At 40.5% G+C, this 27886-nt stretch overlaps 1 protein-coding gene across 1 annotated transcript; it reads left to right on the top strand.

Moving 5' to 3' along the window:
• The first annotated feature begins 726 nt into the window (after positions 1-726).
• LOC133592988 (metalloreductase STEAP4-like) lies at positions 727-27628 on the top strand. The gene is made up of 9 exons (XM_061945677.2): positions 727-939; positions 1022-1129; positions 3933-4003; positions 10160-10244; positions 17122-17400; positions 19246-19340; positions 19415-19568; positions 19645-19815; positions 26995-27628. Exons 1-9 carry the CDS (start codon positions 727-729, stop codon positions 27259-27261), a joined length of 1443 nt encoding a protein of 480 aa, XP_061801661.1. The 3' UTR covers positions 27262-27628.
• Positions 27629-27886: the final 258 nt, after the last annotated feature.

Below are 27886 nucleotides of genomic sequence, written 5' to 3' on the forward strand. Positions count from 1 at the left end.
AGTTTTGTTATTAGTGTGTCGTTTTGGAGTAGCTGTCTGCAGCTCAGTGTTGGGGTTCGGGAGGAACATGGAGAATTACTATGAAAAACAATGATATGATAGACATATCTCAATCAGTAGACATGCATGAATGGCCGTTTAGATGTTGCAATGTCAACAAGTGTCACCTGGATTTGATTCATATCACAGCACTCGTAATTTCATTTAACATGTTCAGATGAAGTTTAATCTTATCCGATCTCTTAATACGCTGATGACAAATCTTTACACTTTGGCACAAGTCTTGAAGTGCTCTTCTTATCTTTGCAGCCTTTGTGAGTTATTGATAAAGCTCTATAGTGACGACACAGTTCTTGATGAAGCATCTGGTGAGTGTGTAAAGCTGAGGTCAATCGTGATGTTTCCATACCCTTAACCGTTCAAAGTCAGGCGACGTCAGACAGTCTTGATGTGTAATCATCAATAAAAACATAAACACACACACAGGTTGAAGGGTGAAGTGCTGAGTCACACGGAATGACTTCACAAACACTCTTATACACATGAGGAGAGATTAGCTGTGTAATAAACACCTTGCCTTGGTTGATCTTATCTTCAAGCGATGATACACAACCGTGGTTGGTTGTCACATGTTTGTGTACACTGCGTGACAAGGAAGGCGAGGCAGATAGTAGACTCCAGCGCTTTATAACAACAGAAGAGGGAACTGAGCTAAGCATCATCAACATGACCGTGACGAGTGGTATATCAGAGGAGGCCAAGCCGGAGCAGGTGACCCTCCATCCCCTGAGAGGAAGACTTGAACAGGAGCCGCTGTGCATCTTTGGGACGGGGGACTTGGGCCGCTCCCTGGGTCTGCGCCTGCTGCAGACGGGCTGCAGGGTTGTGTACGGCAGCCGCAGACCTCACAGCTGCGGCCCTTTGCCCGAAGGAGCTGAGGTAAAACGCACGAGGGTGCTTAGCAGCTATCAACAATAATAGATGTTTGTGCAAGTAAATCACGCTTGTTTGCGGCGTGCAGGTGATGAGCCATGAGGCGGCGGCCAAGGCGGCTCGACTCATCTTCATTTGTGTTCACAGAGAACATTACACATTCATGGGGACGCTGGCGACTTATCTGAAAGGAAAGGTAAATGGATGTTGTCTCTAATGGTGCAATACATCTACTACAGAGTTAGTGGCTGAACAGCATACTTTCATTGTACACAAACAACTATGATTAGTGTGCAGCATTTTCACTGTAATCATTCAGGATGCAAAATCTACATTCCACAGTATTAGGTGTGTCTATGTAAGAGACTAATGTGTAAAAAATAAACGATTCCTTTGCAAAATAACTCAGCTGCCACAGATACATCCATTAAACAATACATTCTGTTTTGCATCACGGTGCACCAGATATGTTTTTAATATGCTTACGGGGCTCTCCGCATGCGGCTCTTTAGTGCCGCCCTAGTGGCTCCGTGGAGCTTTTTTTTTTTAAAAGATTGAAAATTGAAAAAGATGGGGAAAAATATTTTTTTGTGTTTTAATATGTTTTTTGTTTGAGGACAAATATGGCACACACCTTCCCAATTTGTAGAAACCCCACTGTTTAAAGTGTGTGTATGCTTCTCTGATGAGAGCATTTGGTGAACATCGTTTTGTTCTACTAATATCGGTGGTTCTTGAACTCACCATAGTGTGGACTGTGACACAACAGTAAACCCTTCCACTCCTTCTTCGTCCCATTTTGTCCACCAAACGTTTTATACTGTGCGTGAATGCACAAATGTGAACTTTGTTGATGTTATCGACTTGTTGGAGTGCTAATCAGGCATATTGGTCAGTGCATGACTGCAAGCTAACCAATGCTAGCATGTTATTTAGGCTAGCTGTATATATTGGATCAGTATGCCTTATTTGTAGGTATATTTGAGCTCCTTTAATATCCTTTACTTTTAACCTCGTTGTATATTATTTAATTTTGCATGTCTTATGACACATTATCTGTATGTAATATTGGCTGCATTTCAGATAGTAGTTTGTGTGCCATGTTGTTCCAGACCACAGCAAACATTTCCTAGCTTGCAAAGATTATCATACATCTATTAAAAGAAGACAACCTGCCATTTCCTTTAACTTAGACACATCTACACCTTTGGTCATTAAAAGACAGTAATTTCCAGGAGTTATCTCACCTCCTGAGTAGCCTCTGATTTACTAATGTTTTCTAATGTTGTAAAAACGTGTAGAATAAATATTGAATTTCAACATTTCTGTCAACGGAGATTTGCTTCAGCCTGCGACATATAGTCATTTTGAAAGTACACTAATGTAGCTAATATAGACACTTACGTCATGTGTTGCTTTCATTGTAACACTTGTATACAGCTTTTCATTTTTTGCGGCTCCAGACAGATTTGTTTTTTTGTATTTTTGGTCCAATATGGCTTTTTCAACGTTTTGGGTTGCCGACCCCTGCCTTAGTACAACACACCAAAAAATAAAGGAGCTGATCTACTAAAGGTTTGCGAGTAATAAAACACATGCAAACTTTATAGGACAAACAAAGCTGATCTAATAAGCTAATGCGCAGAGGATTGCATCTCTAGAAAGAGCAAAATAGAGACAGCAATCCATTTATAGTGTCTGTCTTCATGTATATCCAAAATGTATGCTGTATCAGAACGGCCACAATACCGGGATGAGGTAATGCAAATGTAATAATTTAGCACATACACTGTGATTTATCAAGAATAAAATTGTCTGAGGCTGCTGTTTTGCGTCTTTATTTGGCACATTAAAATATGTATGTGCAAACTGGCACTGTTATGCATTAAATGCTGTGATTTAATCGCGCTGCAAAGACAGACAATAAAACTTCCTACGTTTACAGTATGTGTCATATTTGGACTGTCAGAAATAAATAAAATAATAAACAGTGTCTATTCAGCAATATCATTTTCGAATTGCATAGCTAATTGGGTGACTTTAGGGCTAAATGAAACACATTCAATTAATTCATTTTGGTGTATGCTGGTGTTTTTATTGGTATAGTATTAGTTTGGTAATATAAGAGATTATTATTGATATTATTAACATACCATATGAAAAAAACTTCTCGCAATATGCATTTTCTTGCGCTCGATCATTCCTGCGCATTCTTGCAATTAAAGCCAGCATTTACCGGAGCGCACCAGCAGTGTGCTAAAAAGTGGGTTCCATTGCAGATGCACTGCAGGACTGCTTGTATAATACCAAGAAAAAATGATGCATTTTATAGTTTTCTGCTGTTTGTTTCAAAACATAGCAAAACGCCACAGCATGATATCATGAATGTGGAAGGAAATGAGTGTTTCCACTGTGACAGCACCAATCAATTGTACATGCAGTCTTAGTAGATCACCCGCAACACGCCCACTAATAGTACACACAATTTTATTGTAGATCAGGCTCAAACAGTATTGTCAAATTGTAATGATTATAAAAGAAATATACATATAAATAACATACTTATTCATACAGCTTTTGCACTAGATCTCACTCGATTGTGCAATGAGAGGTTACATTGTACCATGACGAATAATTTGTAACATTTGTAAATAAAGGGGTCATATTAAGAACTACAAAACTATTGTTGTGAGAATGTTCCTCTAAGAGCTGAATTGAGACTAATGATAATATTGGGGTTAAATGTTTAAAAATACTACACACAAAAAGAGCATTTTTTTGGTCACATTTTGTTTTCTTTTACTGAAGAAATATTTCAAGTTCTGATACAACTAATGCTTCCTACCATCCACGTAGGGCTTTTGCGCTCACTTCCACTTTGTTAGCCAAAGCATGCTCATGGGTTTGGTCAATTTCTGAGTCTGTTATGAGTTCTTGCGAGGTAAAAGAGAGGTTTTGATGTCTTAATTGTGTCTGATCCTTGCACCTGTTTATTGCAGGTGTTGGTGGACCTCAGTAACAACCTGAAGAAAGACATATACCCAGAAGCCAACGCTGTCTACTTGCAGAGGTAAGAGACTCTCATGAAGAAAAAAGATGAGTGAAGTGTTCCTGAGAAATATTTATCATTGTCTTCAAATGTCGAATGGAAGTTTCCCTTCTAACTTGTCTCTTTTATCACTTAAACCATTGTTTCCTAAACATAGGGTAGGGTCCCATTGTTGGGACGTCTGCACCTCCTCGAAGGCTGGAAAAATAATCTGTTGGTCAGCTGTAGATTGTATGGGCGGCAGTGGTAGTCAGATGTAATACACTTTTTTACCAACAGAAGTCTGGAGCTAAAGTCATAGATAAGCATACTTGCCAACCTTGAGACCTTCGAATTCGGGAGATTGGGGGGGGTATGAGGTGGGCGGGGTTGGGGGGGGGCGGGGTTTGGTGGTAGCGGGGGGTGTATATTGTAGCCCGGAAGAGTTAGGGATGCAAGGGATTCTGGGTATTTTTCTGTTGTGTTTATCTTGTGTTACGGTGCGGATGTTCTCCCGAAATGTCTGTCATTGTTTGGTGTGGGTTCACAGTGTGGCGCATATTTGTAACAGTGTTAAAGTTGTTTATACGGCCACCCTCAGTGTGACCTGTGTATGCAGAAGCCGCATACAGCATGTGACTGGGCCGGCACGCTGTTTGTATGGTGAAAAAGCGCACGCTAAAGGCAGTGCCATCACGGCACGGCCTTAATATTGATGTCCGGGTGAAAATCGGGAGAAATTCGGTAGAATGGTTGCCCCGGGAGATTTTCGGGAGGGGCACTGAAATTCGAGAGTGTCCCGGAAAAATCGGGAGTGTTGGCAAGTATGTAGATAAGTTCCTCGAGTGCCAAAATTACGACTAAAGTGGTGAAGCTGTATTTTCATTTTCACTTAAATTCCATTGACATAATGTTTAAGTAACATATACATTATTATTTATTATTCATTTAGTTAGAATAGATTTATTTTAGCACTACATAATTGTATGTATATGTATTTTACCTCTGTGATGTGGTGGCGACTTATCCAGGGTGTACACCGCCTTCCGCTCGAATAAAGCTGAGATAGGCTCCAGCACCCCCCGCGACCCCAAAAGGGACAAGCGTTAGAAAATGGATGGATGTATTTTACCTCTTTTTTGAGTCACTTTTTGCAGTATATTTGATTGGTATTTATTGTTGTAATTGGTCTGACCTAAACCTTTATAATAAACTTTGTGTTTAACACATACTTTCATATCATTTGACAAGATTTATCCTGTTAAACTGTAATTAGGTTAGATATAGTTAATGAATATGATTAAAATCAAAAGTAAGATTACAAATTCAGTGTTAATATTTGAATGGGCACCACTCCCCTGGGTAGTAAAAAAGTTGGGCGCCAAGGTCAAAGAGATTAAGAACCTGTGACTTAAACTGAGCCACCAAACTTTATAGTTGACCAAATAGCCAAGTGGAATAATTGGAAGTGTATGTGAAGACTTGGTTTTCTATGTGATTCTTCGTCATATTTATTTTAAATATTATTGTTACGATCCGCTGCCCGGATCATAGTTTGTTTATGTTTGAGTCACATGTGTTTTCAGCACCTTGAGTTTCGTTTATTTCTGTTGCCATGATGGCAGATTGTATACACCTGCCTCTGGTTAGTGTCCGGGACGTGCACCTGTTGTCCGGGCGCTAATCAGAGGGCTATTTAGTCTTTGGCCTGGCCTCACTCGGTCTGGCTTCCTAGTTTGTTCCCATACAACTGTTAACGACTACTTAGATTTCATGCTATGCTATTTTTTCCTGCTAGCTCCCACGCTAGTCCTTTTGTTTTGCCTTTTGTGCTACGTGCATGTCTTTTGTTTATTCATCATATGATTTATATTTAAAATAAATCATTTTCCTACCTGCAAGCTGTGTCCGAAGCCGTCTGCATCCTTGGGAGAACCACACCCGCATCACGATGCGACCCAGTCGTTTCAATTATATGGCAATACTATACATACTATATTATACAGTACTATATTCCACAATTCGAAAAAAAGGTTGTTAGGCTCTTAATGAAAAGCAAAGCAAAGTAATACTGTAATGTGATTTTAAACAGCCACAGTCTTCCAAAGAAAAGTTTTCCATTTCATTACGTAAAAATTAAATATTTAAATGCCCATAATAACATAAATGCAGTTTAGTTGTAGTCCGTAGTTTTTTTTCATGAAGTGTCCCATTAAACTTCATACTCATGGTTTACTGAGCATAATATTGACTTTATTTTTTTGACTTTTGATTAATATTGCCTTTTTTTATTTTATATTTTTTTGATTAACATTGACTTTATTTATTGACTTTTTTTCCCTAAAGCACATATTTTGTTCTTGTAAATCACAAGAATTTTCAGTCACTATATATATATATATAACCCTAACCCTATATATATATATATATATATATATATATATATATATGTATGTATATATGTCTTAATAAGGTTATCCAAAAAATAGTGCTCGATACCGTAGTAGAGCGCAATATATGTATGTGTGGGAAAAAAAATCACAAGACTATTTCACCTCTACAGGCCTGTTTCATGAGGGGGGGTACCCTCAATCGTCAGGAGGTTTTAATGGGAGCATTCGCATACCATGGTTTATATAGGGCACAGAGTAGGTGGGTACAGGCTGGCCTAGGGGCGTGGTGATTGGCTCATGTGTTACCTAGGAGGTGTTTCCGTCTATGGCGGCATGCTGTGACAATTTCGCTGCGCTTGTTGAGGGATGACAGGTCTGGACGGTAAATAATAAACAGTTTCTCTTTCAAGCATAGGTTGCATCTTTTATTACCACTATTGTAAGGTGTGCTGGATGCAAGAATTTGCCATGTTATTGAATATTCAACATTATTGTCTTTGAGGTCCCAAATGTGTTTGCTGAGTTCTGTGGTATTTCGCAGGTTTTTGTTCCTGAAAGAAGCCTTGTGATTGTTCCATCTGGTTTTGAATTCTCCCTCGGTTAATCCTACATATGTGTCGGATGTGTTAATGTCCTTGCGTATTACCTTAGATTGGTAGACAACTGATGTTTGTAAGCACCCCCCGTTGAGAGGGCAATCAGGTTTCTTTCGACAGTTACAGCCTTTGGAGTCGCTCTGTCTGGGGGCCGACGGCTCATTTGCAATTGTTTTGTTGTGGTTTGAGATGATTTGTCGTATATTGTTCATGCAGCTGTAGCTCAATTTAATGTTGTTCTTGTTGAATACTTTTCTTAGGGTGTTGTCTTTGGGAAAGTGTTTGTCAATCAGATTGAGGAATTTGTGTCCAATGTTAGTTGAGACGTTTTTGCTGTATGGGGGGTTGTACCAGATGATGTCGTTTCGTTTTCTGTTCTTTTTTGGCTGGTTTCCTGGCGTGGGTTCATAGGTGAGGGTGAAATTGTATCCGCTTTCATCAAGGGCTTTTTGGTACGGGGGGGTTGCTTGGTCAAATTCAGCTTTGCTAGATGACAGCATCGATAGCCTTTTATTGATTCCGGTAGGTATTCTTTTCGTGGTGGTGGGTGGGTGGTTGCTGTCATGGTGCACGTATTGGAGTGTTGTGTTGGGTTTCGTGAATGGTTGGTAGCTGTTATTTCTCAGGTTGAAAGTGACGTCAAGGGAGTTGACGGTTTGCTTGTTGGCTTCAATCGTGATCCGTAGGCCGTTCTCTTTGAAAATTTGGCATATGCGCTTCTTGGTATTCTCGCTGCTCCTTGGCGAGGCGCGACACACTGCCAGTCCGCCATCACGGTAAATACCAAGGTTCAGATTGAGGCTAGCGAGCTGGGAGAGGAGGAAACTCCCAACGAGTTCACACGTTTCTGCTCCGTCAAAACTTCCCATAGTGACGTCAAATGTTGCATTGTTCTTTTTTTGCCATGGTGTACTGTTGTGGATGAGAATGGAGTTTTTTGCGTGGATGATGATGTTTCTTTATATATATATAGATGTATAGACCCCAGAAGCAGAAGAGGCTGAGTTGTGCGTACAAACTAAATATTTGATATAAGCACAGGAAGGTAGAACATAAATCAATGGCACTAATGGGAAAAGCCACAAAAAATCAGGTAGACAAAGTAGCAAACAAAAATACTGGCTAAGAGGAAGATGAAGGGAATCAGGCCACAACAAAAATACAAAGTAACAAAACATATAGTGAGTAGAAAGTTGGCGGGAATCTGGGCTGGCGTTTGCGTGAATCTGTGCATATTCCCGTGGCTTGTACTCGGGTGCAGGAACTTGGTGACGATTAGCCAGTCTCTGATTGTACTCAAAGGTGAGGGACAGTACAGCTCTGGTATTGCGACAGGCCAGGCAAGCCCGAAGCAGGTGGGCGGCAACAGACAGCACGGCAGACTCCGACTCCAATGATAGAAATGCAGGCGGTTGAAAACCATAAGCGGTATTGAATAAGGAGTCTGGTGTGATGGCTTACTGCGTGCACAGATGGCGCAGGCCGCAACAAAGTCCTTGACGTTGGTCCTCATGGAGGGCCACCAAAAACGCTGCGCCAGAAGAAACATAGTCCGATTGAATCCAAGGTGGCATGCAGAAAGAGGGCAGTAGGGTTTCAGTCACTTTCGACTGTCAGTGTCCGGAATTTAACGGCGTAATCAGAGACCCTTCGGTGCCCCTGTTGCAGCCGTAGGAGAGCCCGAGCAGCCTCCATTCCTGGTGGAGTCAGCTGGAAGATATTTTCCATTGCCTTTGAAAATGCAGAAAAAGAGCCGCAGAGCGTTGACTGTCAACTTCATTCTGACGTGGTCCATGCTGCTGCTCTTCTAAACAAGTGGGAGGTAGTGAAAGCCATGCTGACACGTTCAGATTGGAACGCTGCTGGCTGAGGTTCAAAGTGCAGCTGACACTAGATGAGAAATGGATGGACATTGCCAGAGTCTCCAGAAAAGCGTTCAGGGCGAGACAGCAAAGGGCAGGAATCAGCGAGTTGGTGATGCGCTGGTGGTGAGCTGGATTGGGCGTAGTGAGTACTGCAGAAAACTGAGCTTCTAAAGCCTCCATCTTAACATCTTGGCGGGAGGACTAGAAAGAGTGGCGCCAAGCTTGGTGTAGGCGTAGTGAATGGTTATGGAGGACCCCCTTGAGACAGTCCGCTTAAGATGTGTCCATCCGTCTGCCTGGTTCTTTCTGTTGCGTTCTTGTAGCAGACCCCGGGAGCAGAAGGGGTGGAGTTGTGCGTACAAACAAAGTATTTAATATAAGCACAGGAAGATAAAACACAAAACAATGGCAACATCAGGTGAGTGCAATCAGCTATTATAATGAACTAGTCATTGCCAACACGTGTGCCCCAAGCTTCAACCTTCATCCCGCATCCAGATACTGGAGAAAGATAGAAAAGCAGTCGGAAAGTACAGGAATGCAACATACAGTGTAGGGATGGCTACCAAACTCTGAACTTCCATAGTACCAACCGAATTTCGTCTGTACTACCGGATACCGATGCACATAAGACTCGGCACGGGCTCGAACACTTAGCCTGAAAGAAATCACTCAAAAGTAAGGCTCAATTTTTCAAATTGCACTAGCTCCATGCTAATTTATATTGAATATGCCATACGCACGCTGCTGATTAGCATTGGAGATTTTTCAACACCTCAAATTTGTTAATTTTGGTGTGGCTCAACTAAAGATTCAAATCAATTCCGATAGACTACTTCCTGACAATGTCAACACACTGAGAAAAAACTGAAATAAATGCATACTTACAAATCCGACTCAGAAGTGTAAGACAACCAGATATAACAGTAAAGCGAATTCGTGGCGAAGTTGGTAGAGTGGCCGTGCCAGCAATCGGAGGGTTGCTGGTTACTGGGGTTCAATCCCCACCTTCTACCATCCTAGTCACGTCCGTTGTGTCCTTTGGCAAGACACTTCACCCCTTGCTCCAGCACAGTTATATTAATCAGCTCATTGTTAATTAGAAAGGAAGTGTTCTGAACGGCTGCTTTAGAACGGGGGACATCAAAAGGTGCCCAATGAATCCTAAAGAAACTAAAACCCACTCCTCTGGGGGCAGGACAGCTCACTGACTGTAGATTTAGTTGAAGTGGAGACATTGATTTGTGACATTCAGACCCCTCAAGTTCTATTGTTGCCCCCTTCTCTTCTTTTGAGAGAAGTGTTAAAAAATGTCAGCTAAAGTCTTTGCTATGTGTTCGCCAGACTGGTCCCTGGAGCCACTGTGGTGAAAGGCCTGAACACTCTGTCTGCCTGGGCTCTGCAGAATGGTCTTCTGACAGGAAAACAGGTGAGAGGGGAGAAAGGGGAAAACAGTAAAAAGATGTGAGCAGAATCAAAGTGGCAATAACACAATGCTACCAAGGGCATTGTAACAGAGCCCCTTGGAAGATAGAACATCATATTAAATTGTTGCTGTGTTCCAATATCATCTCTTATCTTTAGGACCTAAAATCCTGCATATAAGTCAATCACTAATAGGTGAAACAAGTTATAGGTGTTATGTGTTGCACGTTATTGATTTTTCCATGTTTTCATACTGATGTGAGAAAAATGAGGGCAGTACTTGTAAGAACACACAAGCTAATGCACTTTGTGATGTTACAAAGTTGAAAGACCAGTGTTTATTGGAGCTTCCACTGCGCCGCTACAAAGGGAAACACAAACATGTGGGGAACCTCTGGAGACCAAACCTGAATCTGCCTCAAATATTTCTCAATATAAACAATACACACCCTCACCCTAACCGCACACACACACACACACACACACACACACACACACACACACACACACACACACACACACACACACACACACACACACACACACACACACAGGCACATGCACATACGCACAAACACACTTACACACATTATTCTGCATGCTCGTACCACTGCAGTGCTCTATTTTTAATGAAAATAACTGAAAAGTAGAATCCCTCCATGACTACATGTGTACCTAACACAATTAATTTAGAAATATGTATATATTTCAATACAGTGGACCATCTGAAGACTAAAACAATTTATTTCGGGATCCTGTTTGACCTTGTTTGCTTTTCCTCAAAATTAAACAATGAATTTCAGTGTCGAACTTCCATCATAAAACTGTATGATAGTATGCCAGTATGGAAGGATGGATTGGACGGACTACGTTATCCTATGTGCTGTAATTTTTGGACTAGAAGACACAAATGTTTTATTTCTATTTAAACCCTGCACTTTTTTTAATGCTGTGGCTAATTTATGGATTTTACTTAGTTCACAAGCTTCTCATGCCGCCAAAACATTTTGCTTTGTTATATCAGACCAATGAAATTGCCCAACAGGTCCTGAAGGAACAAATACATTCTTTTACATTAAATACAACACACTCACACAATCATTCATTCAGCCTTTTAGCGCATAGACTACATTCAGCCTTTTAGCGCGTAGACTCACCCTCATCATGGCGAAGACCCGACAAAGTGCACATGACACAGCCCCAATAGTTGGGAAATCCATCCATCCATCCATCCATCCATTTTCTAGCGCTTGTCCCTCTGCACGTAATTTTTTAATTAATTTTTACTGTCAGTGTTTTATATGATTGTTATGGATTTCCATGTGACTGAGGCAGACATTAACCATGTTTTGCCCAACATTCTGTTTTGTTTGTGTTTTAACATTTTCTAAGCAAGGACCCCAAACTAATGAAGAGAGATATTTCTCCAGAGAGATTGTATATTGTATATCTTGTATAAAATTGTAATGAGCAGGCCTTTATATAAATATGATTAGTAATTCAACTAATTTGATGCATTGTTCCTGTTTCTAATTTCAGGCTTTGATTTTGTAGAATAAAAAGTCACTTTGTTTTACTTCATGTTTGGAATTCGATTGGACATACAATTTTGGTCAAGTTTTTCTCACAAGGCTTTGACTGTTGTGAAGTCCGTTTTTTATACACTTTTAACTTCCTGAAGACGTTTGTATCCTGCCACTACCCTAATGGACTAAAAAAGGCTCCCAGTGTATCGTAGCTATTAAAAATAACTTGAAATAAAAATATTTTAAAAAGAACATGAGTTATGACCAAATATAAAGCAAAAAAGGGTAAAAAAGGTAGACGCGGCGAAATAATGCGGGGGGTGTATGTGTGTGAATCTGTGTAGTAGTCCATGTCTATAAGCTTGGAGGTCGCTCAGCTCGGCGTCCTGTCCCGGAGCAGTCATCTTCCCAGGTGTGTTTGAAGAAGGGTGAATTGATTTTCAGGCTGTCTTTCATTGCAATGGTCTCGCTGTTTTTTTTTTAGCATGGTCTTACCAAGGCCATTGCAGAGGAAGCCGAATTGTAGATTGTTTTGGATAGGGTGAGCAATCACATTTCACTGGTTTGTCTGCTCTTGTTGTCCAGTTTGGAACGCAATTTTGAGATCTGAGATCTTATCCAATTTGCAATTCAATTTCGAGATCGCCAAAGTTTGAGTGTCCATGCACAGCTCTAGCCAAATCCATCACGACGGGCAACCTTTGGGCTCCTTGAACAGTTGCCATTGTTTTCCGAATTTGTCCATAGACCATGGCAACGCTCAGTCCACTCAGCAGATAAACTGTTATCACAGTTCCAAATAGATATGTTCAATATCTTTGATGGAAAGAGCTGCCCGGGACATGACACTCTCCTGCCAGGGACATGACACTCTACTTCAAGAGTCCTGAAGCAGCACGCAGCTTTTAAAACTTCATAAGATCTTGTTAAGTGAGTTGAAAGACCAGTTTATTAATTTCATGTTTTAGATTTCAGATTTCAGAGAACAGCGCTAAGAGAAAGGCGCTTACAAAGTTAAGGCAAGACAAGATGAAGGATCAAAGCAGGAGAGATAGGGCGAGGGAGAAGAATGTGTCCGCCCTCGTTGAGAGCCAGAGACCTCATGCAAAAAAGCTAGTAAAAGATCATCTCTTTGACGGCACTCTAATGTTTTAAGAATCTTCTGCAAAAATGTAGGACTCTCAGAAGTTGTTTTAACTGAATTCACAAGGCACCGGTTGAAAGCCTAAATGATGAAAAAGAGAGGCCCTAAAATGGAACCTTGAGGAACACCACTAGTATAACTAAAGAAGCTTAAAAACAACTCATGACTGCATCAAAAGTAAACAAGCTACAGCAACACCTTGATTACATAAATCCCATTACGAAAAAAATGGAACTTGCAAAAAGGACAGGACTTAAAAGGGTGCCTTGAGGAACGTCTTAGATATGTCAACCACAAGTTTGGGCCCCAGTGTTCAATGTTTGCTAGCAAGGTTAAATTCCAATGCAAATATCTGCTAATATGTTTACAATGGTCCAAGTTATACAGGAGTACTCCATTCTTCTGAAGAATTCGCTGCAAAAATGTTTGTCCCCCAAGTTTTGAAAAGAACTACAGTATGATGTCATTCCACCAGTTAAATAGCCTTTGCCCTAACACCTCTGAGTTTTATTTCTATAGTTTTCAACCGATTTGTTTCAGTTGCTAAAATGTACTGTAAGGCTGTACTGACTTTTTTTCAGCTACTGCAAATTATTGATATTAAAGGGCTTATAGTTTTCAAAAACAACCTAAACATGCTACATGATACATTTGAAACAATACCAGCCTCTTGTTTGTAAGAACACCGGCAATTCCGTGACCAGCAGTGTGATGGGACCCAGAGTACTGCTTGCGCTCTCTCTCTCTCTCTCTCTCTCTCTCTCTCTCTCTCTCTCTCTCTCTCTCTCTCTCGCTTCTCTCTCTTATTCTTTCGCTCTCACTTTACATTCAGATGGAGATTTAGTCTGTCGGCTGTCCCCTGCTGTTATGTTTCCGTAATGTAAGGAGACATGGCTGGCTGCCCGGTCCACTTACACACACCTGGGGGAAAACTGCTCAGTTGACTCGCCTGTCAAACTGTAGGCCTCTCCCTCCATCCGCCACCAGCTCGCTGAAACCTCCATCTCTTTTAGATACACACACACACACACACACACACACACACACACACACACACACACACACACACACACACACACACACACACACACACACACACACACAAACTTTCCCCTTTCATCTCCCAACATCTTAATCGTCTTATCACCGGGCAGCAAGAGTGCTAATAAGCTTCAGTAATAAGGTGAGCTCTAGAAATGGGATTAGTGATTGAGTGGCGCGTGTACTGTACTGTATCACCTGCTTTGCACTTCTCCAACGTGAAGGAAAAAAAAACTCCAAAAATATTCCTGCACATGAAGCTGTCATGCACTTATGACTCATCTAACTGCCATCTTTTAATGATCAGCAACAGCCAAACAAGTTCATCAAAACGTTTGAGTGCAACATGATGAAAACACTTCTATTTTTACTTGGTTTGTGTGAAACAACAGAAGAGGAGACTTTTAGATCCAATTTTGTAATGTATTAGCCCGTTTATACACATTTATAGCCGTTGGGTGAAGAATTGACATTTGTGAAAAACTATTTATGTTAATGTTTATGGATGTTCTCATTCATCCAAGTTATTGTATTCTCAGGGCATTCAATCGAACACAACTGGACTGTTCAGGTTTGTCCAAGAAGACGTTTCGCCTCTCATCCAAGTAGTGTAGGCTTCATAATTTTATGCTCATAGACTTAGATTGGCATTTCAACACATTAGGAAAACATTCTATGGAAAATCTAAGTTTTTAAAACTTAGGTAGGCATACAGTATTTTTTCTATGCATGTTCTCATTCATCCAGGTCATTGTATTTTCAGCTTGACATGGATGAGAGGCCACACTTCTTCTAAGACAAACCTAACAGTCCAGTTGTAATCGGTTGAATGCCCTGAGCATACAGTATTTAGGTTTTTAGAGTCTATACCAGGGGTCGGCAACCCGCGGCTCTTTGATCAGTCTGATGTGGCTCGGCAGCTTTCTTGTGACCCCCGATTTTCCCGGGAGACTTCCAGATTTCAATGCCTCTCGCAGAAAACTCCCGGGATGGATATTCTTCGATTTTCACCCTTACAGTTATAATAAAGGCGTACCATGATGGTACAGCATCTGGCGCCCTCTACAATCTGTATTAACAGTGTGCCAGCCCAAACCCTTGTTATGCAGTATGCGGCTTCTGCTTGCACAAGTACGTGACAGCAAGGCATACTTGGTCAACAGCCACACAGGTTACACTGACGGTGACCATATAAAACAACTTTAACACTCTTACTAATAATGCGCCACACTTTGAACCAAAACCAAACAAGAATGACAAACACATTTCGGGAGAACATCTGCACCTTAACACAACATAAACACAACAGAACAAATACCCAGAATCCCATGCAGCCCTGACTCTTCCGGGCTACATTATACACCCCTGCTACCACCAAACCCCGCCCCCACCCCAACCCTGCTCCCTCACACATCACCCCCCCCCCCCACCCCCACCCCTCTCTGTGCGTCGGTTGAGGTGGGCGGGGTTTGGTAGCGTGGGGTGTATAATGTAACCCGGAAGAGTTAGGGCTGCATGGGATTCTGGGTATTTGTCCTGTTGTGTTTATGTTGTGTTATGGTGCAGATGTTCTCCCAAAATGTGTTTGTCATTCTTGTTTGGTGTGGGTTCACAGTGTGGCGCATTATTAGTAAGAGTGTTAAAGTTTAGTTTTGTTCATACCGCCACCGTCAGTGTAACCTGTGTGGTTGTTGACCAAGTATGCCTTGCTGTCACCTATGTGAGCAAGCGGAAGCCCCATACAACGTGTGGTTGATCATGCACGCTGGTTGTAGTTGGTGCTATATGCTGTACCATCACGGCACGCATGACGCTGACAAGTGCCATTCATATAAAACCCGCGTGCCGCACCAGCATTCAAATTCCATATTAAGGTATGGGCAGCGTGTCTGAGACCCCTGGTTTATACATAGCACAAAGTAAAAAAAATACTTTTAGTGCAGTGTTATTTCGTTTTAAATTTTAAAAAAAATGTTGTGGCTCCCATTGTTATCTTTAATTTGTGAAACTGGTCAAAATGGCTCTTTGACTGGTAAAGGTTGCCGACTCCTGGTCTATACCAACCGTAAAGTATAAAATTACACAACCAAGTCATTGTTTTTGTGAGCAGCCTATGTAAGAAAATGTCTTTTGCAACTACTTTGGTAAAGAGCCGTCATTTTTTTCCCTCGCAAGAAACGACAAAGACCTATCATCATGTCACAGTTGAGTAGAGCTGCAAAGTTCATCAGTTTCCTGTTGGGAAAGCTATGTTGTTCCAAAGTTTAAGTTTGTAATGTCTGGACTTCAGGGATAATCTGCTTCTTAATTTTGTGAGTGAAACATGCGTTGTGTAGTGAGAGTTTCCCGCTTGCTTCTGACTGCTTAAGGTGGGTGACATGGCTTGTTTGAACAGAACACTCACAAACTCCAAAACTGGCTTTTCTGAGCATGGGTGTTTTAATAGTGCTGTAGTTGTTGTCACAAAGAGAGAGAGCAATACATATTACAGACATGTTATTTAAGAAGGTGTTCACACATTACCGGTTTAAATGGCAGTTTAGCAATTCACCATGCTGCACCAAAGACTGTGTTAGCACCGAACATAAAACCTGGTCAACCGTCACGCCTCTGCCATTAACCCTGAGAACTGCGGGGCACCATGTTCAAAACGCCTTTCACTGTGTATAAGAAAGACAGCCTCTGTGTTTGCACCGCAAGATCCGTCCTAATACTGTGTTAACATCGACATAACCGGCCACTCACATTTTCCCTCTGGATCATCACAATGTAAACACGGTAACAACACAGATGTGGCAGCATTAAACACGGAAGCATCACAGGCTCATCAAGGAGCTACATAAGAGCACTGCGGTTGATGCGGAGTGGAGGGTGGAGGACCCGGCCGCCTTTTCTGTAGATCCGTGGTGTTACCGCGGCAATCTGCATTGGTGCCGTGTTCAAATTGTGATGAGAAAAGGTTTCTCATCACAATTTGAGATAAACCTGCAATGTACCTTAAGACATCAAAGAACTGTTTTACTCTGTGAAAAAAATGCATATATCACCTTTAAGAATTTTTTTTTCAAAATGGGTTAATGATTAAAAGTTAAGCCATTTTTTGTAAGTCTGTTCTATAAACCTTTCTAAAATCATATCATAATAGTGTAATGTACAATAACTCCATCTAGGTCTACCTGTGTGGAAATAGTGCAGAAGCAAAACAGGCCATAGCAGAGGTGGCCACCAAGATGGGTCTCACGGTTTTGGACAGAGGTTCTCTCTCTGCAGCCAGAGACCTAGAGGACTTCCCCCTGCGGCTGTTCCCAGAGTGGAGACTGCCCCTCCGAATTGCTGTCAGCCTCACCGCTTTCTTCTATTTCTATCTGCTCATCAGAGATGTCATCTACACCTATGTGGAGCAAGGGAAAGACATCTCCTACAGAATCATGGTGTCCCTAGCTAACAAGGTAAATATTTTGCCATCCATTTATATCGAAAATGTCTGTATGAACATGTCCTTATGATTTTTGATGTTGATTTGTTCAGTTTAGCTAGTATGCTTTTGACAGTTAACATGTTTACTAATCAGCAATAATCAAACCGAGGCAACTGGACCCTTATTGCTTTTTGAAAACGTTCCACCATTCATCCACAAGTCTTCTTCAGTTCTACGTTTTAGGTGTGGGATTTAGATTTGCTTGGGTAACGACCGTTCTGCATGGCAATGAGCCATTGATCTGTTTAGAGGCAAAACATCTCATTAGTGGTCCTTTCTCCAATGGAACAAGGCAATCTCTTGGGGAGGGATGTCAGGACACTGCTACAAACAGACGACAGGTGATGACATAAGCTTTCTCCTCTTTAGCAAGGGCCTCTAGTACATAGATGTCTTTTTTCACACATCTTTAAAAGCAGCAGTCCTCTTTATTCAAAATTTGGACATTCAAAGTAATGTTCCTTCTCTTCAAGATGAAAATAAATGGATGACTCTGTATCCGAAGAAACGGCTCCTGTGCCTGTGCCATGCATTTGTGTAAGAGTTGTTTGGTCATTCCAATGTAGAGTTCATATCCAGACAACATTGCTTTGTTTGCTTCGAGGAATTTTGTCTTTGGGGTGAACCAGCTTTTGTCTGACTGTATAGGTTTAAAATGCATTGGTATACTACACATGGGACCACCATATTTCACCTCAGGGTGGAGAGTTATGGCCTTTCTTGTCCTTGCAGATTTGACAAAGGCCCAGTTAGGATACCTTCAAAAAAGAGCCTTCCTGTCTATATCTGCTTTGTCTGTCTTCCTTGTCAGTGGTGAGAATATTTTTTTACTCTATCCGCGAGGGCTTTGATAAGAGTCAAAGAAGAGGTACTGGTCTGTGTGGGGCTTCTATGCCTGCACCTGGCACTCTAAAAAAGGCAATGTGTCTTATTTGATGTCTTCCCAGGTGAATCTACCTCGCAGGTTTTTGTCTTAACCCATGTGTTGTCAACAGTATGAACCAGTGGCTGGACTTGGTACTTCCACAGCCATGATTTTCTTGTAAAGTTAAAAGTACCGGTAAGTGGTGCTAAGGAAACATTGAATTAGGTCACATACCTAGTCTGGAGAGTAAGGTTGGTTCTCTCCTGAAGACTGTAGTCTTGTTTCAGTCGTTCCATGACCACATCAAGGCTTCATCTTCAGCAAGTCTCAAGTTCTGGACCTTGTTGGTAAAGTCGGTGGATAGGTAGGGGATATGGTTTGGGATGTTGACAAACAGTGGGGTAAGAATTGTGGCAAAGTTATCGCTGCTGGCTATAACCCTGAGTGCTCTTCAGAGCTGCTTTCTTGTAAATTTCCAGAAGACCATCAATGCAAGATGTTGCTTCTCTTGGGTACAGGTGATAGTACATTTGGTGGCCGATTCCTTCCTCTTTCTCTAGCTTCTGAATAGAGTCAATGATATCCTTGTGTGTTCAGTAGTTGAATCCCTCCTCAGCAATCAGCTTTTCCTTGTACTGTTGAGGATGACAGTGCATGTTCCCTTGTCATCTGGTAGAATGGTGATATCGTGGTCTATATTGTATATACTTTTCATCAAAACAGGCATATCTCAATACTGTAAATAGTTGATCAGAATGTTTTAGATTTTTGATAGTTACCAGGATCCTTACCAGGAATTGTGCAACATATTACGTTTTCTCAATCAACAATATTTAGATGTTGTCAATGGTGTCTAGTTTCTACTAAATTTAACCACACAAGTTTAACCTAACTTCTTACAGTCACCTGTAAGTCCCCTTTACTCTAATAGTGTTTCATTTAATCTTTTAGGTTTTCCCGATCGTTTCACTTGTCATGTTGTCCTTATGCTACCTGCCTGGTGTTATCGCCGCCTTCTTTCAGCTATACAGAGGCACAAAGTACAGGTAATCATTTTAAAGTCCACTAAACATGCCGCAGGATGTGCGTGGCTAAAACCAAAACTAACTTCTTCATGCAGGCGTTTCCCTAACTGGCTGGACCGTTGGATGCTGTGCAGGAAGCAGATGGGCCTGATTGCGCTGGGGTTTGCCTTTCTCCATGCAATCCATACGTTCGTCATTCCGATTCGCTACGCTGTCAGGCATAAACTCATCTCTCGTGTGGTGGACGAGGTACTTGTTTTAGCAGCTGATCAATACATTTACAAGAGGTACTGTATATTCTAGTTAAGAGCTTCTCTCTTTGCAGATGAAGAACAACAAAACTACCCCGTTTGACTTTGATAACACAGAAGCATGGGGAACTGACTCATTCTACGCACTTGGCATCCTTGGTTTCTTTCTGTATGTCCTGCTTGGCCTGACGTCGCTGCCCTCTGTTGGAGGCTCACTCAGCTGGAGAGAGTTCAACTTCATTCAGGTCAGAGCACATTTGCACATATTTTGTTTTCACAGATTGATGTATTCATTGTCGCACACTCAAGAAGACTATGTCTGCACACACAAACACACGCTTTCCCTTCCCGAGTCTTTCTTAGCGCTCATCCAATCACTCAGCCAGTACATTTTCACCAGAAAATTAAAAAATATTTTAGAAAATTCACATTTCCCCCACTGTGATGTTTAAAAATATACATATTAGCTCTGCAAATAGTCACAACAGGGATGCAAAAGAGCAGCGGTTTGCCGACCCCTGTTCTTTACCAAATGTGGAAATACATGAAATTATTCAATAGGAACCAGTCATTCTCTGTTCATAATACAAGCTTAAAAACTGACCATGACATAAGCAGTTTAGCATTTAATTTATTTTAAATACAGGTTTTTTTCTAGGTGGCTTGAGAATTGGTACTCGTTTGGCTTTTTTGGTTTATTTTTTAAGTTTTTAACCTTTCAGGAACCATATTCAGTTACCCGTTGTGCTTAACACAGTATTTGCCAAAATGAACAGTGTTAGAAATGACAAAAATATTTTTTCGATGTTGTTGTAAGTATAATGTTGTTGTTTTTTTTTTTTTATGTATTTGTTTATCGGCATCCATGAGTTTAAAAATCGACTGATAAAAATGTATAGTACTATATATTAAAACATTTATTATCATTTAAGAATATAGTTATTTGCCTGTATTCCCAAGGAATAACAACAAAAAGAGGCTGTGCAAAATATGCATATACTGTATCTAGATATGTGTTATTATGTGTTTAGTTATTTTGGTGTGTTATTTTCGGACTAAATACAAATAATGTTTGTTTTTAAGTCAGTTTTTTATACAATTTAAAAATGTATTTCTCAATTTTATGATTGGTGTCTTATTAATATGTAAATACTAACCATATGTAAATACTTATTTTTCATTTTTTTCTTGTGTGTGTGTGTGTGTGTGTGTATATCTTAATACACTATTAAGATAAAATAAAGACAGAAAAAATAATAATGTTATAATAATGTTTGAACTAACTTTGAAATCTGAATACAAAACTGTCTCAAGTATGTTTATAATAGTATTTGAATTTGTTGTAGTAAAATAATTGTCATGAGTGTCCTGAAGCTTAATTAATCAGATGTTATAACTATGACTGTGACAAGCATCAGAAAGAGGCAGAGATAAAAGTGACGATGTTTAATTTTTTTAGATAAGAGACCATTCAGTAGGACTAAAATATAAAATGAAAAAAAGAGAAGTTTTTTTAGTCATGACGTGCAACCCAGTGCTATTGTTCTTATCTTACGCTTACTATCAGCAAATTCTCTTTTAATAGCCTTTTTGATCATCTACAATTAAACTTCCAAGTTTTTCTTATCAGAGTTATGAAAGTGCTGTAAAAGCAATGCATCATGGGGTCTTTGCTCCCCAGAGCCTAGTTAACTAACTCCTGAACACGGGCACGCACAGTGAATGCCTTGGCTACTTTTAGCTCTGCATTTGAAATGTTAAGTTATTCATTAAACTGAATTATGATAGCAGGTAAAATCCCCACACCCACCCCCTGCTAATACAGGTCACAGGTAAAGGTCATGTGCACAGATGGAGCGATACCGAGGAAGTGGCTCCTTGAGAGAGGTCAAAATAATTGATCCTTTGAGAAGAGGAGAAAAGAAACAACATGAGTGAGGTGGATTTGCATAGATCATTGTCGTGATCACGTTTGCCAACAAGAGGATGTTTCGGATTTTAATATCCATCATGCAAGTGTGTTTGTTTTTTACTTGACTTGCATTGGTGAATAAAATAATATCATTATGATCATCTTAGGACACAACTGTACTGCAATTATATTTGCTTGCTGTGCAGGAGCGTGGTGTAAGGACGCACATGACTAAGTGATTAACAATAACCAAACAGCAAAGGACACATGGGCCACACCACCAATTATTCTGCTACAGCTGGGAAGAAGAGATTTTTTTTTTTCACAATTAAACTTAATGTGACTATTTCTATTCATGAAGTCAGCGGGAGAGTTGTTCGATCCTTCTACGAAAACACATCACGTTAGTCCAAAGCAAATTTCGCTATGTGACATATGTTATGCTTAAAGGTTTATGCATGTGTTCTTCTTGTTGAGGTTGGTCCTTCCCAATATCTAGCAAACGTCCTCTCGAGGGACAAAACTCTGGCTATGGTCATGGTTTTACTTTATTTTGAACATGCATTCAAGGTTACATTTTAACGAAAATAATGTTGCACCTTTCTTATGACACAGAACAAACAGTCTTGCTAGTCAAAGTCGTCCCATCAGGTGGAGGTTCGACAGCGAATCCAAAAGAGCTGACTGTCAATAGCGCCGCCGGGAGTGTCGCAAAGTTCATTTTGATGTGTCTTTTTTATTAATGTTGAGTAAAAATAGCAGCATGTTTGCATTCAAACATACAGTAAGTCATCGTGTAATGTGTTTAAAGCCAGCAAGGCAGGGTTGTTGAGCTTTGGAAATGACAGCGCACAACCGTGATGTCATCACAAGTCTGCATTGGTGCCGTGTACACCATACTTGCCAACCCTCCCAATTTTCCCGGGAGACTCCCGAATTTCAGTGCCCCTCCCGAAAATCTCCCGGGGAAATCATTCTCCCGAATTTCTCCCGATTTCCACCCGGGCAACAATATTGGGGCCGTGCCTTAAAGACACTGCCTCTAACGTCCTCTCTCACCTGAAACCTTCACCCCTTAACAGCCACATGCTGTCCAGGCGTCCACTTTTCCTCCATATAAACAGCGTACCGGCCCAGTCACATAATAATGTAGCGTTGGATGGGTTTAACAATGGTCTTACCTCGAAGATTTCAAGTAATGCTGACAAGTTGTATGATTTCTTAACTGGTTTAAAGATAACGCAAAGCATACTTGGTCAACAGCCATACAGGTCACACTGAGGGTGGCCGTATAAACTACTTTAACACTGTTACAAATATGCGCCACACTGTGAACCCACGCCAAACAAGAATGACAAACACATTTCGGGAGAACATCCGCACCTTAACACAACATAAACACAACAGAACAAATACCCAGAATCCCTTGCAGCACTAACTTTTCCGGGATGCTACAATAACATCTACGGCTTTTGGAGCTTAGTGCACAACTGCACACACAACAAGAAGGAGACGAAGCAGAAGAACGAAGAAGAGACATGGCGACGACGAGTAAGAAGAAAAAATACACTAGCAAGTTCCAAAATGATTGGAAAAAATAATTTAATTTCATCCAGAAAAGCTCGAAGGGGAAGGGGTATGCTGCCTGCACCTCAAACCCGCCCCCCTAACCCCCCCCCATCTCCCGAATTCGGAGGTCTCAAGGTTGGCAAGTATGGTGTACACACATACGCTAAGCGGAGAGTTTTGAAACTCTACACGTTGGCCAGCGTTTGCAAAAGTCTGCATTTTTAAAGACAAAATTATGTGTCTGCGAGTGGGAAAGAGGCCGAAACGCAGAGATAGGTATGTGTTTATTAAGTATCCATGTTCGTGTGGACATGGCCTTAATCAAGAGTAACTTGTAACTACATTTTCCAAGTAGCTTTTCCATCACTGGTAATGCATTCTGAGATGTTATCAATAGCAATTTACATGTTTTTTTTACCACTTTGTAGTTCAGGTTCTCCATCACGTACACCGCTACGTCTCCTCCGTTCTTGTTGGGTCTGTTGATGTATTTTAGTTCACATTTCTCTGACAGCGATCGCTTTAAAAGGTTTGTGGAATTGTTCTAAAAAGGGCTTCATGCCGTTGCAATTTCCGTACAAACGTGTGCTATTGAAATGAATAATTAACTACATAGCAACTAGGGTTGTACGGTATACCGGTATTAGTATAGTACCGCGATACTAATGAATCATATTCGGTACTATACCGCCTCTGAAAATGACCTTGTCCTTAATAATGTTGACAAAATAATAGAATGGAAAATTACACAATATGTTACTGCCAGTGACGTGCAGTCACTAGAGGCAGGTGAGGTAGGGCCTCACCTGCCATCATGGAAAGAAAAAAAATGTAAAAAGAAAAAAAATTAATTAAATTGTTATATGTATCCAGTGGTTATACTATAAAGTTATTTTCCATTTAACTTCACCAGTTTTAGATTATTTGTATTCAAAATCGCTGAATGTTCACATTTGCCGTTCAAATACTGAGAAGAGACGGTGCGGTGAACAGCAGCCAGTTGAGGCACGTCACTCAGTGCCTCAACATGGATTCCGGACTCGGCTAACTGCTGGCCTGCTGTGCAGTGAGACCGTATTGCTATATGAACTATATTATACATTTCCATAGTTTAGTTAGCTGAGGTATATAATGTACAGTGTATTTTGTCAACAACTGTATGTGTGACGTATTTCTTGTGCTGAGCGATCATAAAACTGCTGCAAAAGACGCACTGGCTTAGGCTCCAGTAATCCCGCCTCCTGCACCCCCGCCGTAGAATTGTTATATCAACTAAAGCCTACACTTAAACTTTCCACGTGCAAGATTGAATCTATTTAAAAAAGTTATTTCATAAGAAGCCAAAAAGTGCAAAAACAATAATGTTCGTGTTGGAGGAGTTGTGAATGACTGCAGGGCCACAACAATAGGTACACCTGCAGACTGCAGGTGTACCTAATTCACAACTCCTCCAACACGAACATTATTGTTTTTTCACTTTTTGACTTCTTATTAAATAACTTTTGTAACCTATTTTCATGGGATTTTCTCTTTGTGATGTTAAGTTCCTGTTATGCGCTGTTATACAGTATATGCCTTGAGCTCTTATTTTGAAGGCGCTAAGAGCGGAAGTGATGACACGGAGTGGAGCGTAGGTTTTTGAAATAAGGTAAATAAAGTGGTCCTCGTGTAAACTGGAGCCTCCATGTTTGTTATTTTGTAGTTTCATACAGTATAGGCGACATTTATAAACCCTCGGTTACACTTTTTTAAATAGATTCAATCGTGCACGTGGAAAGTTCAAGTGAGGGCTTTAGTTGTGGACTTCATTTATAAGTAAAGGTAAGACCATAATAACGTTTTTTTTATTAAATGTGCTTTATTGTGTGCTACAGTTTGTATGTGTAAAGTTAAAGTTAAGTTAAAGTACCAATGATTGTCACACACACACTAGGTGTAATGAAATTTGTCGTCTGCATTTGACCCATCCCCTTGTTCAACCCCTGGGAGGTGAGGGGAGCAGTGGGCAGCAGCGGCGCCGCGCCCGGGAATCATTTTTGGTGATTTAACCCCCAATTCCAACCCTTGATGCTGAGTGCCAAGCAGGGAACAATGCTGGTATGAGCTTTTAAACATAACCCGTTAACTGCTGCCAATCAAATGGTGAATAAGACACTCTTTAGGGTTCATATGTTTGTAAATCTGACTGTGATGAAGTCAGTGCCTCACCAGCCATCAACCTCACCGCACGTCACTGGTTACTGCATATGTCAGCAGCTAAATTAGGAGTCTTTGTTTGCTTACTTACTATTAAAAGACAAGTTGTCTTGTATGTTCACTATTTTATTTAAGGACAAACTTGCATTAAGAAACATATGCTTAATGTACCGTAAGAAGTTATCTAATGAACAGGAAACAATACGTGAAGGTAGGCGAACACACCTCTGCAACGCTAAATATATCCTGTGGTGTACCTCAGGGATCAATACTAGGACCTAAATTATTCAATCTATATATAAATGACATTTGTAAAGTTACAAAAGATTTAAAGTTAGTATTATTTGCGGATGATACAACAGCGTTTTGTTCAGGAGAGAACACACAGAAGATACTACAAATAATAACAGAAGAAATTAACAAATTAAAAAGATGGTTTGACAAAAACAGACTATCGTTGAATCTCAGTAAAACTAAAATAATGCTATTTGGTAACAGTAGAAGAGAAAGTCAAACACAAATACAAATAGACGGAATAGAAATTGAAAGAGTAAATGAAACCAAATTTCTAGGTATAATGATTGATGATAAATTGAACTGGAAATCTCACGTAAAAAATATACAACATAAAGTAGCAAGAAACACGTCAATAATGAATAACATGTTCTAGACAAAAAATCACTTCATATTCTCTACTGCTCACTAGTGTTACCATATCTGAGTTATTGTGCAGAAATATGGGGAAATAATTACAAAAGTACACTTCATTCATTAACGGTGTTACAAAAAAGATCAGTTAGAATAATACATATTGTTGGATATAGAGAACACACAAATCCTTTATTTATTGAATCAAAGATACTGAAATTCTACGACATAGTGAATTTGCAAACAGCTAAAATTATACACAAAGCAAACTATACCCTGCTACCCAAGAATATACAACAATTCTTCTCAAAAAAAGAGGAGAAATATAATCTTAGGGAGAAATGTAATTTAAAACATTTGTATGCAAGTACAACACTTAAGACCTTCAGTATATCAGTATGTGGAATTAAATTATGGAATGGATTAAGCAAAGCAATCAAACAATGTACTAATATTTACACGATAAGTCGTATGTGTCTTTACCTCCGTGGCGGAGGCTCCGCCGAACCATGATGCCGACTCACCGAACCCCTAGGGTTCGATCGAACCCAGGTTAAGAACCACTGGACTAGACGTATAAGATTTCATGGGATTTAGCAATTAGGAGTGACAGATTGTTTGATGAACGTATAGCATGTTCTAAATGTTATAATTATTTGAATGACTCTTACCATATGTTACGTTAACATACCAGGCACGTTCTCAGTTGGTTATTTATGCGTCATATAACGTACACTTATTCAGCCTGTTGTTCACTATTCTTTATTTATTTTATATTGCCTTTCAAATGTCTATTCTTGGTGTTGGGTTTTATCAAATAAATTTCCCCAAAAAATGCGACTTATACTCCAGTGCGACTTATATATGTTTTTTCCTTCTTTATTATGCATTTTCGGCCGGTGCGACTTATACTCCGGAGCGACTTATACTCCGGAGCGACTTATACTCCGGAGCGACTTATACTCCGGAGCGACTTATACTCTGGAGCGACTTATAGTCCGAAAAATACGGTACTTAAGTATATCTAAGTAGTATTGAATTAATTTTGCTGTACCCACTTTTCTGATGAGAATGCATCTTTTTTTTTTATCCTCCACAGTCCAAACTGGGCCACGTGACCCTGTTCATATGCACTGCTCACGGTTACATTTACGGCTGGAATAAATTCCTGCGCCTCTCCACGTACAAGTGGTACACACCGCCAGGCTACATGCTGTGTCTGGTGGTGCCCTCGGTGGTGCTCGTGCTCAAAATGCTCATCCTGCTGCCGTGTGTGGATCGCACGCTCACCCGCATTCGACAGGGCTGGGAGCGGACCCAATCGTCGGAGGAGGAGACGGGCGGGATCAAGGCTACCAACCTGTGACCTCTGGCTTCAACCGAGGTGAACTCGGAAGATTAGTTTATGGAAAGAAAAAAATACTTTCAGCAACATTTTTGATGAGTAATGTTGATAAGTGTTGCACTTTTATGTGACGACATTACAAATATTTGAAACAGCTGGACTATGCAATAGTGAGCAAAATAAGGTAAGCCAACATGCAGGCCTTTCCAGGATATAAATATCTATTTTTCCTGAGATTTGAAAGTGCTTACTGTATGTTTCGCCGAAACGTGTCAAAAAATAGACTAATATCCCCCGATGGCACACATTGTTTTGATAAACAGAAGCAATCATTTCTTCTGCCTCCAAATGGAGCATCCCTGAAGCGGTGCTCGTCTCTGGGTGTGTCTCATTGCCTAAATCAGCCTTCCTCTCAAGGGCACTCACACAAAATTAGAATAAAGTGTTCAGCATAGTGTAACACACTCCCTCAGCCGGTGTGATTAAACACACTTCACACGCTCTAAATTGGTGCAACATGAGAAGAACCAGGTTCGGTGTGCAAGCAAACAGAGCGTAGAAACGTCACACGTAATACACTGTGTTGTGCTTACAATATATCAGCAATAATGAGTTTTAATAAGCATATTTTCTCCTCCAGTCGTCA

Source organism: Nerophis lumbriciformis, linkage group LG04 (genome assembly GCF_033978685.3).
Source record: "Nerophis lumbriciformis linkage group LG04, RoL_Nlum_v2.1, whole genome shotgun sequence".
NCBI lineage: Eukaryota > Metazoa > Chordata > Actinopteri > Syngnathiformes > Syngnathidae > Nerophis > Nerophis lumbriciformis.